A 17,215-nucleotide genomic window follows, 5' to 3' on the forward strand; every position below is an offset into this window, starting at 1 on the left:
CTTTCACCCTCCGTCTCGGCTCAGATTGTGTTTTCAGTGGAAATGAGGAGTTGAAGCGTTGAGTGCCAGCATTACTGGAATGATAATGACAGAGCAGTGGCTTCGGGACTCAGCCAATGAGTTGTGTGGCGCCATCTGTATCACTGTCGAGGAGAAACTTCTGTAGAAACACTTGCTGAATTGACCTTTAGACCAAGAAGTTTATTTGTACCATGTGGTCTTGGAGTTCTAAAAAACTTAAGCTTTAAAAAAAACTGTCTTTTTTTGCCAACCAAAAATGTGCCGACATCAACTTTAAATGTGGAATTGGATGTTGAATCTGAAGGTTTCACAAGTGTTGACTGTGACACGTCTGAACATTGACCCAAATAACACATTTAATTATGTGTGTGTGTGTGTGGGGGGGGGGGGGGGTTGTGTGACCCAAATTCAAAGAGCCACTGTGTTGTGGTGGTTGCTTGAAGCACAAGATACATAAGGACAGGAGACAGCGCCTTGAGGAATGCTTAAAACATGTGTTCTAGAGTGCTGTGTGTATACGAGCGGCTTTAAAAAGGTCCCGAATGGTCTTTTTAGCACTTTAATACGGGAGCAAGTCTGACAGAGTTAATTTAATGGCTAACATATTGAGCTAGATGGCACTTTTTCCCCATAAATGTTCCTGTGTGTATGTGAATGTGACACAGCTTTATAATTATTCTTCATCTATAACGCCGTCATCGTGTGCTTTAATGAGCCTCCTGGAGGTGCTCGACCCCGCAGCATCTCCTGTGTGCTGAGGCGTGTTTAGTACAGTACGTGTGTGTGTGTGCGCACGTCTCGTGGGCACTGAAGCACGTGTGAGGCAGCTGGCTGCCACGGGCTCAGGGCTACGACTGATCCTTCTTACCTGCTGCGGGTCACAGGGATCAAAGGAAACCCAGGTTCAGGGTTTGATCGGCGAGGCAATATACTGTACTGTCAGTGCAGTTTATGTTGATGGTTAAAGGAATGCTGCGTGCGACTTTGACCGAAGCAAAACCAAAGCATTAAATAGAAGCATGTGCGACTTTTGAGGCAGCTTCCTTTGATGTTCGTCTGAATAGTGCACCCTTTTAGTCCTATTTCACCTTCAGTAACTGTGCAGATCATATACGTACGGTATAGTGCTTTCATTTATCTGTAAGAACTTTAACTTTCAGTCCATACAACTTTGCCACATTTGCTTTGCCAAATACAAACTAGGAAGCACAAAAGGTTTCGTCTGTTTGTTTGTAGTTGTCACGATGCCGGCCGATACAGCATTGTTGCCTTTCCTGTTTCCCCCGACACGTTTCACTGGCATTGTCAGCCAGGGTGGGCTTGAGAAAAGCATCTCAGCTCTCAGACGGTTTTTTTCCAGACCTGAAGATTGACTGTGGGAACCATGCCGACAAATATAGACGGGGCTGTATTGTCATTTATTTCCCTGAGTGGGGCCCCATCGGTGGCTTTGTTTAGACCTGGCAGGAGGGAAAGGTGCACTCTTGCTGTTGCTTTAAGACACAAGGAGAACAGTTCATTGCTGGTTGCTGATAGCATGAGCCACCTACGTTGGCCCCTAAACAACCCGTTCGCTCACCAGCGTGGAGCTTCCATGACAACGATGTGGAGGTATAACTCATGAGATAAAGAGTTGATTTCGTCTTCAAAGCGTCAGCAGCCTCCGACTTCAGACGCTTGAGGGACAGACTGCTAATTGCTGTCGAAACATCCTTCAGAAAAAGACAGACTGGAACACTTTTTTTCCACTCATCCTCCCCCCTTATTTCCACTCCAGTTCGTTTTATTCACCCCAGTGCATTCTTTAATCACCAACCGAATAAAATGACGTGCAGTGTTGCCATGGAAACGTGCGACAATGAGCGCGACCGGTTCAGTGGGACTTGGCAGCTCGTGCAGTGCCGTGGAGAGGATAAGTGGTTCCTCAAACTTTGTCAGGAGCCTCTACACTGGACTGCTTTACACATTCCGAGGGCGGTATTACCCAAAAGTTAACGTTTGAACTGTAAATATTTTATCATTTCATCCATTTTGCACTGCATGCAAATTTTGGAGATGAAGGCAGTAAAAGCAGCAGAACTAAATGCGTGCTCTAACACCGATTCCTGGTAGGATTCGCAATACAAGTAATCATTTTGTATCTTTGTTTGATTGCGTGAATGCTACGAGATTATACATCATATTTCAAACGATTCCACAGTAATCTTGCAATCCCAGAACTTTCTTGCAATCAAAGCAAAGCTCACTTCCTCTAAAACTTTGATGAATCCACAACAGTTTCCAGTTTAATCCATTAGGAGCAGAAATTATCTCAGCTTCTTTGAGCGCGCCGCCTGATAAACAACCTTTCACAGGTGTCAGACGCGACTTGGTTTGTTATTTTCCTCTCCCGATTGTGAGTTTGAAGAAATGCCGCTTGGTATGGATGGATGGTTTTGGTTAATGTGCTGCAGGCCGGCAGATGTTAAAGAGTCAGATCACATGGCTTTGGAATATCTGCCACTCGAGGGGCCTCTCGATTTCTATATCATCTTGGTTTTTCTTTTTGACATTCCTTCCCTTCGGTTTCAATGTAAACACAGATCATGTCATCGCACTTTGCTCTGAAAAGTCATGGTTCATGCTCATAAAATGCACGGCTCAAAAGCCTGTGTAATTGTAAGCATATTCCACAGCTGTCCACATGTTTGATGGTGTGACATACAAGGTGCTCTGCGGAGCAGGGTCGTTTTAGCAATGCGCAGGTTAAACAGGAGTCACATGTGCAAACAAACGGGGTTTTTTAGGGGAAGAAATTGAACTCTCAGCTAATTCCTTGATCACACGATAAACAAATCCATTTCTCTCATAGCGATCGGTTCATAAATGCATAAACTACCTCATCTGCCAGCTCTCTGGGGCCGCTTTAATGGCGAAAACATTTCATCATCCAATCAAAGTTGCGATGAGAATTTCACACTTTGGGGAATAACCACTATTTAATCACTTTCATATCCGCCAGGGGATCCTAAGCACATATTTTTAAGGCAACATTAATGCATTGTAGAATAATTGTGATCATGGAGGGAGGCATTAAGTAAATTTGAAGCGTCTTAAAAAGTAAATATAGCACACGTGTGCTCATCAGTTACTCCTGATAGATACTCCATCATCCCGGGCAGCACACGGCCAACGTAATATGAAATAAGACTCATACTAGAGTGGCTTCTTGCTCTAAAGAAGTGACCTTGAAGTGCATCATGTTGGGCTTTCAGTATCAAGACACAATAACTGGCACTTTAAACTGTTACAGTGCATTGAATCCCACCAACGTGCTGCTTTATTCAAGCTACAAAAAGCACTCCAACATCCTCATCACTGTGTGCGTGCGTGTGTGTGTGTGTTCGTATCGTGGGTGCGAAGATCATTCACCCCGATCAAATATGTCTAGGACAGCAGCACCAGGCTTGTTTGCGTCCCCTGTAATCTCTGGCCCCCAAACATCACATCTCATCTCATCTGCGACACTGTACCCAATGTGGGTCACACGAGCAAGAATCCAGACGGACCTCGCCACACACACACACACACACCACGATCACAAATGTCACCCGTAATCACAATCACTAACAGCCTCGGCATCCGACCGACCATTGGCTATGCGACCAGCCAATCCTGTTAGGTGTGACTGACCGCTTCGGAACATGAAAGGCCGTGATTGGTCACAGCCAGTGTGGTAGGAAGCGGATTAGGGATCAACATGGCAGGGTGTCTGGAACCAGACAAAGATGTAATATGTGTGTGGCAACAGTTTGTGTTGGTAACATGCTAACAATCCAGATAATGTGCTTTACAGGAGAGAGGAGAGGAAGTAGAAAAGGAGGGATGCGAAGAGATGAGAGATTCTGAAATCTAATTCTCCTTTGAGTGTGACATCTGAAAAGCTCTAAGCTTTTTTTTTTTTAAATCACTCGTGGAGTTTGGACTTCTTTCGCGTTAGCTCTGGGCGTGTTCACGTCACCAAAGTATACGATCTCTTCCTCTGTCCTAATTGGACTTTTCAGCACCTGCACGCCTAAGTCTACTGTGCACAACAGAAAATGCATTCCTTCCAGCGCTGCAAGATTTATCGCATACTTCGGTGCAAAGACAAATACTTTGCAAGGAAACGCTGCAGCATAATATTTTAACGTGGCTTCACATGGCAGCGGGGGCATATCAGCAGACTTTCTGCATGGCTGCATCCACACCGCGTATATGGACAAGCAATATACGATATAAAACATCATATATTATTCATTTGCGGAGGGAATTTGCTTCGACTTTGGCACGGAGACCATGACCGTGGGGTCGGGGGTTAATCTCTCCTTGCGCGCTATGCGCTGCTGTTATGAAAGCAGATTATGTTTTTTCTCCCTCAATCTCAAATCCCATAAGCGGTTGGGGGGGGCAAATTCTTCGACAGATTGGAGGTAAACAAGGTTCATTAAAAAAAACGAAAAAAAACAAGGTGGAGGTTGTTTATAATTCACAAGATCTGTCAATATATGCAGCTTTCCCTTCTGTCCGTGCGTGTCCCTACTGTGAAAGTAAGTGATGTTTGTGGGCAGTTACTCAAGATGACGGAAGAATTGCAATTAGCCGGAGTGGCGAAATGTCCAAGCGACATTTTTTTTAAGTCATGGCCGGTTTTAGGTCGATTGTGAACATATTTCATTCAGAGTTTTTTTTTTGGTCCGACAATGTGGCATCATGGAGGCTGACATCATCATGTTTACACTCAGCTTCACATGGTTCACCCTCTTTCGCTTGGTTCCAACACTTCGCTGTGTGTGTTTGCTAGTTTCTGCCTCCTGCAGTAAGGGAGAATTGGAACAAAGCATACAGTGACACACACACACACACACAGTGTATGATGACGTGTGTGAGGCAGGTCAATGGCGATGACCTACTTCTCGGTTCAGCTCCGTGGACTGCCACAGCCGTTACAAAGCTGGGAGAAGAAGAAACCGTGGGGAGACGTGCAATTATGAACAGTTATTACCAGCGCATCATGAGCGGCTCCATGTATCGTGGAGCCGCGGGAACCACTCGCACTCCTTTCCCATTTCAAAAACACAGCCTCTGTTTTGGTCTGCATCGTGCTGTTGTCGAATGAGTTGTCAGAAAATGGACAGGAGAGCTCCTATGAAACTTTGAACAGCTTAAACTGCGAGTGGAAGGGGAACGCCGCAGCCTCCTTTGACCCACACGCCAATGAAAGATTTAGAGGTGGAGCGCAGGCTGATGGGGGAGTCCGGGAATATAAACAGGAAGAGAGATGAAAAGCTGAAAGGAGGGTTCATTTCTCAAGCGCTTCATTAGCTGTTCTCGTGTTTATTTGCTCTCCAAGGAGCCAGTGAACACCTGTCAAAATATCAAAAGTGGGGAAAAACAAATGTTCCGTTGCAAAAGGTTATTCGCTGACATTTATGGATCAGAAGGCTTTGTTTTAAAATATAACTCCATGCATCCGAGAGGAGCATCAGGGCGATGACATTTGTACCTCTCGAAATAGAAATGTAGCATTTTGGACTTCAGGTTACACGGCCGTGTAACGGGAGAGAGGCAGAGACATGAAAACTGCCAGGAATAGAAGAAGATGATACAGGAATCAGACTCTTTCTGAGAGGAGGAGAAGTGCGCCACAGATCCTCTAACGCACAGCTCAGCATTTCATATCGGTCAGATGTTATTGTGCTGACTAATAGAAAGACGGAAGGAACTAAATACATGTACATTCTCTGACATCATTTTAGCCACTTTAATGAAGACATATGCCATACTGAAGTATATAAACAGTATGTATAGTACATGAAGTCTGTTTTTCGGTTGGGTACGAAACATGTATTGCTGGAGAAAAGAGGAGGAATAAGACAGTGGAGGACTCTTCCACTGCTCCCTCAGCTTTGTATAGCCCGCCCCCCACTGAACAGTTACGGTACTGACGTTTTTAGTGGTGTCGGCACACCAGGACAAGCCTTTCACACACAGCGACAGCTCTGACAGCCAGTGGCATATTTTTCCTCCATCACCGAGTGATGGTGGTGAAAAATAAACAACGTCGCCTGGATTTTCCTCCTCCGGCCTGAATGCCGTTGTCACATTCCTGTTCCACCTTTTTCCTCCCAGACTTCAGATTTCAATGCTCCCCTTCCCTCCTGTGCCTCTGGAACGCTCACCCTCCCTTTCGTGCCGTTACCCCAACGCACGGTTCAACAGTGTCACCTACGGTGAGCTGAGAGGCATCTCACCCCGGCTCACACGCCAGTTTGGATTTGTGCACCTATGCATGTCAAATTTGGGTTGGTCTTTGTCAGAATGAGGTGGGTTTATTGTCTTTATCCTTTAGTGCCTCCAGGTTTCCCCTGCTGTCACCAGTAGCCTGTCAGAGCTCCATCAATGTCAAACTTTACCGGCTTTGTCAGGAACTTTTGTTTTCTGCATTCTCTCTGCTTTTGTAAAATGCTGTCTGCTGTTTATGTTACCTGGCTGACATCTGTGCACAAGGATGGACTGCAGAATTCTCAAATCCTCTTCATTAACACAGCACTGATCACCCTTTACAATGCTCAATGTACAGTACACTCACCATGCATTTATCTGCAGAGAATATATGCATGGGGGTTTTAAAAAGAAGATTTTGTGACGAGTTAGCTATGTAGGATTATGGCCATATTAAACATGTTGTAATTCAATCCAGGTGTTCCAACATTAAGCTTATTGCTTAATTTCACTGACAGGGTGCCTTAATTAATGAACCACTGCTGTTGCATTTTATTTTTATTTTATTAGCATGTTTTTGGGCATGATGCTGCATGAAAACTTAAAGCTGCATTAATAGATTTTTGGCCACTTGGGGCAGTAAAAACAACATTGACACCACCCATGGTACACAACCAGCAGACGCAAAGCACAAACGCAAGTCCAAGAGACTCTCCTTTTGCTTGAACCACCCTGGTGGTTTTCTTACTTAGTTTAAGTGTAAACTTGTGTTTGAAATCGTAGACATTAGGAACATCCCAAGGTGTCACAGGGAAGATTTCAGCGTCTATCCGAACAGACAAATTGACCAAAAAGGCCAAGAAAATCATGAAAGACTGAATTCCCAGCTCTCCAAGTTTTACTGGACCAACAACAAGCTTCAGTCATCACTGACAAAATATCTGGAAATCGACGCATGAGAGAGGCTCTTTGGTGCTTCAGAGAAACTGCTGTGTGTTTGTAGGAATTTGAGTGTGTATCGATGTGTATGGACACGAGTGCGTCGCAAAGGATTTTTTGTGTTTACAGTCCCTCCAAACACAGCATTTCATTTCAAGTGTGTGATTGCTGAATCACTTCCATCTCTCCCACTCAATTTCGGTCCTCTTCTCCCTCTATATCCCTCTATATTTGCTTCATTTCAAAATGTGGCCTTTCCTTTCTTGTTTGGAAATAAGAGATCAAAGTTGCTCGGCTAGCACCAGCTTTTTTTCTTTATTAATCATAAATGTAAAAATGTTCTTTTCTCCTTCCATCTATTATGTGATCCGGCAGCTCATCTGCACTGCAAATGCCTGATATCTGGCCTGAGATATCGCAGGCGACTTGCTTTATCTGCAGCACAGAAGATGAAAGGAAACCATGCATAAATATGACGAGGGAGAGAATAGGAGGGATATTCTCTCCAGTCCACTCAGACGCACACAAGCCTTAAGCTCAGTGAGCAGTGACATCTGCTGTAAATACCTCCCTGTATGGGAAGAGTGGACGCCTTTCCTGCCTCACAAATGCATGCAATCAGTGTCAGAATGCATTCAGAGGGTTTTCCAGAAGAATTTGTACTAGTTTGAGAATTGTTCACAGCATTTGCATGTCCACTTGAGAAAAACACACTGGATGTCCTTTGACACAGTCACACAAGAAAAATCTAACCGTTGTATTATCTGCAATATATTCCATTCCATTTCTAGTCTTATCTACATCGCAGTGATCTATTTTCCTCTGCGTACAGAGGACCCATTTCCCTGAAGGGTTTGTATAAGTTGCATCTGATCTTGAAATGTTTCTCTCTCTCTTTGCGCTGAAAGATTGCTTTCAGCAGTTGTGAAATCTCCATTTTGCTGCCACAAACTAACGGCCGTTATTAACAACCCTCTGGCTGAGTTTGTCAATGACGAGGGAACAAAGAAAAACAGAACTTGCATGCAGAGTGGAACTTTTAACTCAAAGAGAGGCTCGAAGTGAACTTTTGGACGGGCTGATAGGAAGTGAAGTAATCAAGATCCCAGCCACACTTAATCATCAACTTACTGCTGTACTCATCACCATAAACACAATATTTCTAAACACTTTTTAATTAAATACAAATTTCACGAAACAGCAGACAGCTTGTCTTTACATCTTCTAACCCCACCATGGCTTTGAAAACTACTTTATAGGATACTACTGAGTACTGGGTGTTGATTTCAGTCCCATGTGAAAGTGTGGGTTTTCCTCTGAGGCGTAATCAAATTTTCGAATTAAAAAACAACTGCACACACAAAGTAAACAGCAACCACCAACTTTACAGTACATATTTTTGAAATTTTGACCGTCGCCAGAAGTGACCATATTCGGAGGAGAGGGTGGAGCAAGAGAGGGACACGCATTGCTACACTTCTATCGTGATTGGTGCTCAAAGTGACAAAAAATGTGCGTCTTTCCAGAAACCATGACCCTGTTACTCAAGATAACCCAGAGACTTCATTGTTGGCTATCTGGTTGCTTGTGTGCTTGGATATTGTGTTTGGGTATTCCATAGAAAGGGGTTGAGGCCATGGTTGACTCTTCTTCAATGGATTTGTTACCATTGGTAAATGATTCATTATATTAAGATTGGTACAATGGATTATGTGAGTCCAAGCTGGTTTTTATGGTTCTATATGTAATTATATGCATCAGAGCTGAAACTGTACTGAACTTTTTAAAGTATTTCGTTTGTCGAGCCTTTGGAGAGATCAATTGTCCCTCATTTTCACCTAGAACATCCAGCAGTTACCACACAGCCATTCTTTAAGTCCAGTCAGTGGTCTGGTCCATTGAGATATAAGTCCTCCCAAGAAAGAAATGTGAAGTAAGCTGTTTCACACCATTTAATCACAAAACCTGTGCTTTTCTTTCCCTTTCCTCTGCCATCCACCATCTCTCGCTCTGTCTGTCTCCGGCCTGCAGACAGCTGAGCGGCTCTTCTGGATTTCGCTGACGCTGCGTCTGGTCCCGCCTGGCCTCCTGTGAGCAGGATGGACACACTGGAGTCAGAGCTGACCTGCCCAATCTGCCTGGAGCTCTTTGAAGACCCACTACTGCTCCCCTGCGCTCACAGCCTGTGCTTCGGCTGCGCCCATCGCATCCTCATCTCTCACTGTGCCACCAACGAACCTGTTCAGAGCATCGGCGCCTTCCAGTGCCCCACCTGTCGATATGTCATTTCCCTGAGTCCGGAGCGTGGACTAGAAGGACTTAAGAGAAACGTGACCTTACAGAACATTATTGATAGAGTTCAGCGGGCCTCATCTTCAGCTGGGGTCCCTCTGCCGCTGCCATTGCCTGCGCCCCATAGCGGGCCCAACTCTCCCGGCGAGGAAGGGAGCGACCGGCTGGCGCTGGTCCCAGTCAGCGCCGCCATGTCCAGCCCGGTCATGCCTCCTGAACCGGTCCAGTGCCAGTTCTGCGAGCAGGACCCGCCGCAGGATGCCGTCAAAACGTGTGTGACGTGCGAGGTGTCGTACTGCGAGGAGTGCCTCAGGGCGACGCACCCGAACAAGAAGCCGTTCACCGGCCACCGGCTCATCGAGCCAATGCCGGACTCCCACCTCAGAGGGCTCCAGTGCCTGGAGCACGAGGAGGAGAAGGTGAACATGTACTGTGTCACAGATGATCAGCTGATCTGCTCGCTGTGCAAACTGGTGGGGAGGCACAGAGACCACCAGGTGGCAGCACTGAGCGACCGCTATGAGAAACTCAGGGTAAGCGCAGAAGTAAAATGACAAGACTTTCATGGTGTGATTTGGCCTTTAAAAGCGGAATTTTCCAAAAACTGAGTTTAAATAACCTGCGGCCTTTATTTTAATCTCATGGACTCCCTCCATTCCATGAACACAAATTGTAAGCTTCAATGTTATGCCGCTCTGCAGGCGTCTCCTATAATCCTTACCCAGGTATCTAACTCGATTATCAAGTGAGATTTTATCATCTCATGCCGACTTATTATCTCCGCTGAATAATTAAGCAATTAGCATAATCGCTACTCCATGCCAGCATGCCGGGAGGATATTTAGAGGCGTGCGCACACAGTGAATATGGGAAGTGTCATTAGTGACGAGGCACGGTGTCTTCAATGAGGTTGCAGGTTAACGAGCACCAATTGCATGCCGGGTGTAGGTGTGCTTAATTGGGCATGGCTATTAAGAGTGTGCTCGTAATGGCCTCGGAGGCAGGACGTGTGCGTTTGTCAGATCAGAGATCATGCAGAAGGAAATGTTCCTTGGAATGTCTACAGGATGCCTTTCGTCTCATAATCTAACTGTCTGACATTGAATATTTAAGCACTTTTCCGTTTAGTATTGAACCTCCATAAAGTGTATGGACTTTGGGCGTTTGTCAGTTTTCTCAGGCTGAGAAGCACCAGCCCTCACTAGCAAACTGACGCATAACATTGGCAGAGTTACACAAAACGTTTTAATGATTTTAGTCCTCGAGTGATTTGGCTAAATTATTTAGGAACTATTTTAATAATCTCCTAAATGTTTCAGACATGTTTCAAGCAGAAAGGCCATTAAAATGAATCTGAAGAATGTTAAAAGCAATAAAAATCAACTAGGGAGCCATTTAAAATAAGCTAGCACAGGATAATATTCATACTCTTATCTCTTGGTGCCACTTATGTAACCCCTTCAATACAGAAGATGCACTTTACTGTACCCAAATGGTCAAGTAAAAAGTCTGAACTTTTCCTCAGGTTCAGTCAGAGCATTGACGTACTCCTCCACCGTAAACATTTTTTCAACCACTCATTATTCCACGTAAGAACAAGTAACAGGAAATACAACTAACTTTTCCAAAGCGTCATTTGCCCAGGGAGCATTTTTCAGCAGCAGCCTCCTGCACGCGCTCTCAGAAAGTGTTTATTCAGCCTCTCGAAGCGTCTTTAAATGAAACGCCATGGCGTGACTCATTTGAGAAACAGGTTTTACCTTTCGCCAGAAGTTTGGAACACATTCAAGTGCGCGGTAGTTTGTAATACGTCCTCAGAGAGGAGCCATTCCTTCGGTGATGTAATTGAAGAAACTGAATCGCAACAGCCGATTCCAAGTTGTGGTACCCACAGAAGAAATAGGCAGTGATTACTGAAACATCACAGCGCAACCATAGAACGGCAGCTTTGTAATAAACGTTAGTAGTTTCACAGAGTGAAACGTGTCTTTGAGTTGTAAATATATTGCCCGAGGACACACACATCCCACAAAGGTGGCTCCTTTGCAGTTTGAGCTGCTGAATGTAGAACAAGCTTTGAAATAAAACAACTGTTCTTCCAATAACTGACTTGTTTTGCTGCATCTTCAATAAACAGTGAGGCGTAAAATATACAGCTCAGCCTCGGGCTTAATTCTGTTTGAGTAGAAAGCCAAGTTCTGTACATGCGAGAAACAACCGCCATGCAATATTTATGCTGAACAACACATTTGATTTTGTAATTCAGAAGGACGGAAAACTTTGGGGCGAACTTCTTTAAGGAGGAGGCACAGAACAGGCCACAGAACAGGTTCTTCAGATGGAAAGGGCATTCCCTTTTTGCCCCTCTCTCACTCAGATCTGGTGCCGTTCTTTCACTTTGGAGTTAAAAAGTCAAAAAGTGTTTTGGTCATATTTTCCAGACCATTTCATGCATATCGCTTTTTGCACCGATCTGCTGGAATTTGAGATATCCCCACTCTGCACCGGGCAAAACAAAACAAACAAGAACAGATGATTGGAATGGTTTCCTTTTTTTCAGTGGCAGCGCTGTTGCGCCTGATAAGAGCCGTGGAGGTTATTGAGGGAACACCCATCCTTTTGGGGGGATAAAATTACCCCGTCACAGGAAATTGACGAGAAGGCGACTTGAAATAGCTTTCAAAGTCCTTGGCGCTGGGTCGGAAGAGAAAGAACCTCGAGGATAAAAGATGGGCCCTTCTGTGTGTTTCAGCTTTGCTTTCAAATCATAGGTTTGTTGTGTTTTAGACAGTAATCCATTTGGTTTAATCAGCTGCCCTGGCTTTTTTGTGCCAAAATGCACAATAACAAGCAAACAGACACAACATTTGATTCACAGCCTTTTAAGCACGATATTTACCTTCATGCCTTCATCCATCTTTTTATATCAGGAATCCCATTATCCCCCGACTTACTTCCTCATTATAGTCCATGCTATAATGCTTTTTTCACCTTCAATTACAACCTTGAAAAACTTCCCCAAAGTAATTTAAAGAGCAGCTACAAAATCTTCTCCAGTGGTGTAACTTCTTAGCTTGCTGCAGTGATGTAGAAGTGTGCTTTGGGGCGGGGCTGTACACCTTGAAATCACACTCACGAGTGCAAAACAAGGGGCCGTTAAGGCATATTTTACTTTTCCAAATAAAATTGAAATAATCGAATGACAAAACTCCTATTATAGCTAAGGTCCTTTAGGTCTCATTTATGTCCACTTGGGGGCAGCAGAAACAAGCTGTGAACACAGCATTGACATATCACCTGGTACAGGTGCTATTCAAGTGGCTCATTGTTATTATGAACACATAGATCATAGCCCACTTTAAGGACGCAATTTAAGGACTGGATCCTACCAAGTCAGCATTTCTAGACGTCATAAGAGATTGACAAGGCCTGCCCCCTTTCAAAGGCTCTTGCTTACTGCAGCATACAGCCTTCTCCTGCATGGATTTGAACAACACAACCAGTGCAGATTGCATGCATCCTTTGCAACACACTATCGTCCCGTGACTCAAGTTTGTTGAGTGTTGTTCAGGGAACATCCAGGCCTTTGCCAACTCATAAAGTTATATTTACCAAATGTGTTTTCTATGACTTAACAGGACTTCTGCAGGGTATAAGGGGAACAAAAAAACCCTCAATGTTTTCTCTTGTTGGAAATCACACGTATTGTCTCAAATAAAGCCCTGTTCTCTCTTCAACTGAAGCCATTATTTGAGAATTTACAGGGCAGCACTCACTGTCCTCATTCCGCACAGAATGTTCCTTTTACTCAGAGCCTTCTCGTCTCAAACACACACACACAAACAATCCTTTCCCAATTTACCGCAGCACAATGCTGTCTTGCCTCTTTTGTTCTCTCTGTCGTGCTTTGCTTTCGAGTCAGGTGTCGTCTGCCGGAGGCATCTCTGTTTCTCCAGGACTGATACAAACATATTGTTTCCAATTTATAGAGGCGCTCGCTGCCAGAAAAGTGGGTGTCGAGCAAACACACCGGTGCCCTCTGTGAACGACAGAAAACTCAGATACAATGATGACTTAGCAATAACAGAGCGTGGCTCTGATGGTTGGACATCGCCGTAAAGAACGGCAGTCAAGAAAGAAATGAAGAATTCTATGGTCGACTTTTCCTTTTAACTGTCCACCTTTGTTCTCTCTGCCTCACTGTTTCTGTCTTCATCTGTGTGACTGCGATTTCTCTGATCTCACACACACACGCAACAAGGAAAAGAATGAAGTGAAATTCTGGCAGTTTGGTGAGGATTCCTGAGAACACAATCCTGCTCAGTGTCACAGTAAATCTCGAAAATATGTAGCTCCTCTGAAGTTTTCAGTTCACTTGTCTACATGTCTCCATCTCCGGTTGTGTGTGTCTGTCATCCCCTTGCGCACTGCTTCAGGGTGATTTAGCTCACTCCCAGCATGCATCTGCTCATGCGCACCAATGACAATGGCAGACAACACCACACAACTTTGTATTTTTAAGCCAACAGGGAGATGCCCGGTGATGGAACGTATGCAAAGTTGTGCCTCGGTTTCAAAGGGTGGATTCCAGTTGGCTGACATACGAAGAGGCTGATCTGAGCGTGCTGCAGCAGAGCAGTGATGAAGAGCAGATGCTGTGGAGGGAAGCAGCTTTCCTTTGAAAAACACAGAACTGGCTCTGCCTGTCAGCTGACCACGCTTCAATAAATAACTCGTATTTTTAAAAAGGTATACTTACATTTAAAGCAATTTAACTAAACTCGTCTCCAAACGTTGAATCACAAGAGTTTTGTCAGCTGCCACGTGACCATGAACATCACTGCATGGACGAGACGGACCACTCTAGGACTTCTTTTTGAAGCAGACATTGCAGGCTATATTTTTATGTGTATGTTAATTTAAAGGATACCACAACCAAGAGGATTTCAGTGTACTGACATTCTCCGGAGTACACTTGTACATCACTGCAGAAAAGAGAGAGGACCACTTCTTATCACCAAACACTCACCTGTTTTTTAAGTATCGGATCCTTCAGGGTCCTATGCACAATATCTTATGAAACATTTACACAAACATGTATTTCTCATCGGTGAAGTACCCTGCCACGCCTAACCTTTAATGACAAGGTGGTAGGTCTCTAATCCACACAGTGACGTTCACGGCCTTTGTTTTGTAACTCTTAATGCACAGATATTAGTCCTGTGTTTTAAATGGACCCAGGCGTGTGACGCAGCTGCTGGACTGGTTGTTGTGATTCTTGTCCTCCTCATGTAAGAGGTTTAGTTTATTTTTATCTCGATGGATAATGGCGACGACAGCGCCATACTCTCTGAGGAGACCTTTATGCTGCTTTCTCTTTTGTGTGTCATCTGCGTATTAAGGCCACCCATTAAGCCCCCATAATGCCACTCCAGCACACACACACACACACACACACACACACACACACACACACACACACCACCACCTCTGTTTATTCAATATTAATCCTCGACATAACATCAGAACCTGGCAGTGTTTACACTGCTGCTTAAAAGTGGTTAAAGTGAATTGGAATGGAGCGTATTGAGCTAGTTTTTGATTTTAAAGTCAATAAATGTGTAGTTTTAACCGAAGCAAAGGATTTAAAAATGTTAAATTCAAGAAACCTGTGCTTTCAGCAAAGCTATCTTTGGCCTTGTTGACCCAACGCCTTTTTTTGAGACACACAAATCTCAGCGTTCGCCAAGTCAGAGCTGAGAATCTTTTTTCATTTTGAACAGGACCGCTTTGAGGCGGCATCAGAGCGGCTTAAGCGCGCTCGGTTTGGCAATAATATGATGGTCTTGAAGTAAAGGAGACAGTTTGTGCCCGGGCGGATGAAAATCAGCAAAAGAGGGGAAAAAAGGGGGGCGGGAAGAGAAAAGCGAGGGCGGAGCGTTGAGGGACAGAGCTGACGCGCTGTCACCTGTTTGCCGGTTCGTTAGCCCAGAGCGCCGCTGCGTGCTCTCATAGGGAAGGCTTTTGATGCCCAATTTGCCGCTCGGCCGGGTTTGCGCTTGGCTTGGTGCTCAGTAGAGTGGCTGTCCCAGTCACATCCTCTCCTCGAGTAGGCTCCTCGAGTAGGCTCCTCTCTCGGCGGCTCGGACGGGGCAGGATGAGGAGGCAGCACAGGGATGAGGGGTATCACCCGCGCTCAGAGGTACGATGGACACTGAACGCACCTCTTCATTGGAAGAAGGAAAGCGTGCAACTTGTGGGGATGCCCTTGAGGAAGAGCAGCTGAGGGGGAAACATCGCTTCTATTTGCTGCTCTTGGTGCTGAGGAATCAAACATTATTGTTTCCAAGCATGTAGTTGCTCTAGAACTTTTTGTTTTGTGATGTAGTGCCCGAGGTCATTTTGCAACGTTTTTTTGGCTGGTGTAAGCAGAGAAACCTGAGGAGGATAAAGCAGTTGCATTTGTATCCTCCTTTGATTTACGGCTCTGCTTCTTTTGCATTCATGGCCCATCCGTTTCTTTTTCGTGTCTCACACTCCGTGTTGTTTTTTTTAAAAATGTGTTTGCTACAGCAAGCCCTGGACTCCAACCTGACCAATCTGATCAAGAGGAACAACGAGCTGGAGTCTCTGATGGGGAAACTGATCCAGACTTGTCAACATGTAGAGGTGAGTCTCAGTGGTCACCGCTGACCTACATAATGTCTCCGTCTAGTCAATATAACATTCATCATATCATTTCTGTTGATATATTTGGCTATGACTACTTTATATTGTGAGCCTATTATTGCAGTTATTGTACAGTTTTTATTTATTTATGGAAGAAAAAACATGAATTGTCCATGCTGCAGAGATAGCATGTAGCTACGGTTAGCAGCTAAACTAAAACCCCGTTTGAAATTATTATACAATGTGTTTGAGAGCTGAATTTTGTCGATTTTTTTCGTAAATCTGAATGTTTTTGCAAACACTCACCTTTATTTGTGCCCAACATCTGGTTGTGTCTAATACGTTTGCTGTTAGGATAATAAAGTGTGTGCATGATTGAGTGTATTTACTGAGGGCAATGCTAAGCCTGCCTGTTCATATTACACTGGCCCACTAAGAAGCTTGAAATAAAGCAATGCCACAGGGTTAAAAGGCAGACACATCTTTGCTTGGAAATAATGGAGGACAGCCTCTCTGCCTGGCAAGGGCCTTCACAAAGAGGAAAGAGGATGTATCAAGGAGATTTGTTTTTTTATTTGCTGTAGCGCTGTGTGCACATTTTCTGAGTTCTTGTGTCACCATCACAAAGAGAGGTTTTTCTGTGAGTTCAGCTTGAAGAATTTTGATGATGCTGGAATTTTAAATAATATTGATCCTTCCGACAATCAAGAAAGGACAGAAAAATGAATAAATGATGGATACATGAAGGGGTCACAACTACTCGTACGGGAGGGTTTTGCAACTCACTCTGAATCCCTAAAATAGCTTGTGGAGTGAGCAGTGACAGCACGTTGCTTTTAGGTGAGAACAGCCATAAGTAGATGTAAGAAATACATGTTTAGCTGGTGATGGTGAGCCAAAAATAAATGCATGAAGTAATATAAAATCAATATATGGAGCTGATTGACATGCAGCTGCAGTAGCGGTGTATAAGAGGGCTTATAAAAAATAAATAGGAGGGTCACACAGTAAAAGCGTTGCACAGGCAGCTTTCTGAATATTTCAAATCAGA

At 44.4% G+C, this 17,215-nt stretch overlaps 1 protein-coding gene across 2 annotated transcripts in view; it reads left to right on the forward strand.

The window, feature by feature from the left end:
• LOC306797259 (E3 ubiquitin-protein ligase Midline-1-like) overlaps nt 1-17,215 on the forward strand; it is a 40,509-nt gene that overhangs the window by 13,009 nt on the left and 10,285 nt on the right. For both annotated transcript variants that reach the window (XM_079296526.1, XM_079296525.1), the window contains exons 2-3: nt 9,235-10,028; nt 16,069-16,164. In XM_079296526.1, the coding sequence (XP_079152652.1) occupies nt 9,303-10,028; nt 16,069-16,164 (822 nt within the window). In that variant the 5' untranslated portion in view covers nt 9,235-9,302. The remainder of the gene's footprint in view (nt 1-9,234; nt 10,029-16,068; nt 16,165-17,215) is intronic.

The sequence above is a fragment of the Melanostigma gelatinosum genome (assembly GCF_949748355.1).
Source record: "Melanostigma gelatinosum genome assembly, chromosome: 24".
In the NCBI taxonomy this organism is placed as follows: domain Eukaryota; kingdom Metazoa; phylum Chordata; class Actinopteri; order Perciformes; family Zoarcidae; genus Melanostigma; species Melanostigma gelatinosum.